Raw genomic sequence first — 3,388 nt, 5'->3', positions numbered from 1 at the left:
AGTTTACACGTAATATGATATCAAAGATATAAAGTGGAAAAATAACAGAAATACTTGATAAGAAAAAAATTAAATTTATTGTTTTTAATATCATTTAATAATTAATATTATAATGGATTTGTTTAATTTGTATAATTAAAATTAAAGAATGAAAATTCTATTTAATAAGTAATATCAACAAAAATAACCTCAAATGAATATGTCAAAATTAATAATATTAAAATTAATTAAAAGTTTATGATGTAGTGATTTTTTTCCATATTTATTACCTATGCTAACGCACCTACTACTGTTTATGTTCACCCCTTCCATCTCTTTTTACCTATTTCGACTTATATATTCGCATCCAAACACTTTCAACAATATTCAATCTTCTTCAACGACTAACCAAGTTCATCAAATTAGACAAAAACAGCCTACGATGGAAATCGAACTAGCAACATCAGCTTTGGAATTCTTGGACGTTCCTGACTCAACCCTTCAACTGGAAGAATCTTTTAGTGATTTTGTTGAACTAGTTGAAAGAGTGTCGTCACCTTTACCCAGCAAAAAATTTAAAATTCACACTGGAGATGTAGAATACGAGGAGTGGTTGAGGCGTTTAGACAAAGGATTAGCCAAGTTCAATGCCAGAGGCATGCGAAAGGGTCACCCCGATATTATTTGCTGCAATTTATTAATTACTAAAAACGAGACCGAAGATGTTCCTAATATAGAACCTGTAAATCCAAAGAAGAAAGCAAAATGTTTTGGTAACATGAAAAGACGTTTTGAAAATATGTTTTTCAAGGTGGTGGAATGTGAACCATTCGTAAAAGAACCAAAATGTCTGGAGGAGCATTATCATCATTTATCTTCCATTAATGAAGACGATGAAACCAAGTTTGCCATAAGATTTAGTTGGATCACCATGTGGTTTTGAAAGTTCTTTTTGTTGTTTATCAGACATGTAACAATTGCTAGTAGTGTAGCATGCTTGTTGTACAATATTAATGTAAATATAAAATTATAATAAATTTATTATTTAAGTTTATGACAATATTAATGAAGACGATATAACCAGATGGGTTATGAAATGTAATTGATCCTCAATCATGTTGTTTCTAATTCAGCAATTAATTTATTACATATAAAATCAAATGACATAAACAAAAATATTTTTTCACAGAAATCTCTACGACTTCTATGTATTTTTGAGTAGTTAAAACAGAATTATTAATAATGAATATATTTAATCATTTTCAAAATAAGTTTAATATTTTATTGCCAATAATAACCTACTACTGATTACCTTCGCCCCTTCCATCTTTTCTTACCTAATTCGACTTATATATTCGCGTCCAAACGCTCTCAACAATATTCAATCTACTTCAACGATTAACCAAGTTCATCAATCTAAATCAGAACAGCTTACGATGGAAATCGAACTGGCAACATCAGCTTTGGAAATCTTGGACATCCCTGACTCAACCCTTCAACTGGAAGAGTCTTTTAGTGATTTTGTTGAGCTAGTTGAAAGAGTGTCGTCACCTTTACCCAGCAAAAAATTTAAAATTCACACTGGAGATGTAGAATACGAAGAGTGGTTGAGGCGTTTAGATAAAGGATTAGCCAAGTTCAATGCCAGGGGCATGCGAAAGGGCCACCCCGATATTATTTGCTGCAATTTATTAATTATTAAAAACGAGACCGAAGATGTTCCTAATATAAAACCTGTAAATCCAAAGAAGAAAGCAAAATGTTTTGGTAACATGAAAAGACGTTTTGAAAATATGTTTTTCAAGGTGGTGGAATGTGAACCATTCGTAAAAGAACCAAAATGTTTGGAGGAGCATTATCATCATTTATCTTCCATCAATGAAGACGATAAAACCAAGTTTGCCATAAGATTTAGTTGGATCACTATGTGGTTTTGAAAGTCCTTTTTGTTGTTTATTAGACATGTAACAATTGCTAGTAGTGTAGCATGCTCATTGTACAATATTTATATAAATATAAAATTATAATAAATTTATTATTTAAAGTTTATGACAATATTAATGAAAACGATATAACCAGTTAGGTTATGAAATGTAATTGATCCTCAACCCTGCTGTTTCTAAAACATCAGCAATTTATTGCATATAAATATATGACATAAATAAACAAAAATATTTTTTTCACAGAAACGACTTCTATGTATTTTTTGAGTAGTTAAAACAGAATTATTAATAATGAATATATTTAATCATTTTCAAAATAAATTTAATATTTTATTGCCAATAATAACCTACTACTGATTACCTTCGCCCCTTTCATCTTTTTTTATCTAATTCGACTTATATATTCGCGTCCAAACGCTCTCAACAATATTCAAACTTCTTAATCGACGAACCAAGTTCATCACTCTAAACAAGAACAGCCTACGATGGAAATCGAACTAGCAACATCAGCTTTGGAAATCTTAGACATCCCTGAGTCAATTCTTCAACTGGAAGAGTCTTTCAGTGATTTTGTCGAAGTGGTTGAAAGAGTGTCGTAACCTTTACCCAGCAAAAAATTTAATATTTACACAGGAGATGTATTATACGAGGAATGGTTAAGGCGTTTAGATAAAGGATTAGCTAAGTTCAATGCCAAAGGCATGCGAAAGGGTCACCCCGATATTATTTGCTGCAATTTATTAATTACTAAAAACGAGACCGAAGATGTTCCTAATATAGAACCTGTAAATCCAAAGAAGGATGCAAAATGTTTTGGCAATATGAAAAGGCGTCTTGCAAATATGTGTTTCAAGGTGGTGGAATGTGAACCATTCGTAAAAGAACCAAAATGTTTGGAGGAGCATTATCACCATTTATCTTCCATTAATGAAGACCATGAAACCAAGTTTGCCATAAAATTTAGTTGGATCACCATGTGGTTTTGAATGTCCTTTTTGTTATTTATTAGACATGTAACAATTGCTAGTAGTGTAGCATGCTCATTGTACAATATTAATGTAGATATAAAATTATAATAAATTTATTATTTGAAGTTTCGTTTATGACAATATTAATGAAGACGATATAACCAGATGGGTTATGAAATGTAATTGTTCCTCAATCATGTTGTTTCTAAAACATCAGCAATTAATTTATTACATATAAAATGAAATATGACATAAAAAAACAAAAAATATTTTTTTTCCTTTGTATTTTTTGAATAGAAGAAACTGAATTAATAATAATGTAAATATTTAATCATTTTCAAAACAAGTTTAATATTTTATTGCCAATAATAACCTACTACTGATTACCTTCGCCCCTTCCATCTCTTTTTACCTATTTCGACTTATATATTCGCATCCAAACACTCTCAACAATATTCAATCTTCTTCATCGACTAAACAAGTTCATCAAATTAGACA

The 3,388-nt window shown here is 30.2% G+C and overlaps 1 protein-coding gene across 2 annotated transcripts; it reads left to right on the top strand.

Moving 5' to 3' along the window:
- Positions 1-255: 255 nt before the first annotated feature.
- LOC126265388 (uncharacterized) lies at positions 256-2,925 on the top strand. Of its 2 annotated transcripts, none has more exons than XM_049966674.1 (2): positions 256-790; positions 2,777-2,925. In XM_049966674.1, exons 1-2 carry the CDS (start codon positions 272-274, stop codon positions 2,906-2,908), a joined length of 651 nt encoding a protein of 216 aa, XP_049822631.1. In that variant the 5' UTR covers positions 256-271; the 3' UTR covers positions 2,909-2,925. The 2 variants fall into 2 exon arrangements, 1 of the variants encoding a protein (XP_049822631.1); XR_007547887.1 differs by lacking the exon at positions 256-790 and adding an exon at positions 1,755-1,784.
- Positions 2,926-3,388: the final 463 nt, after the last annotated feature.

This window comes from Aethina tumida, chromosome 4 (assembly GCF_024364675.1).
Source record: "Aethina tumida isolate Nest 87 chromosome 4, icAetTumi1.1, whole genome shotgun sequence".
Taxonomy (NCBI): Eukaryota; Metazoa; Arthropoda; class Insecta; order Coleoptera; family Nitidulidae; genus Aethina; species Aethina tumida.
This window is presented reverse-complemented; position numbering and strand designations above follow the sequence as displayed.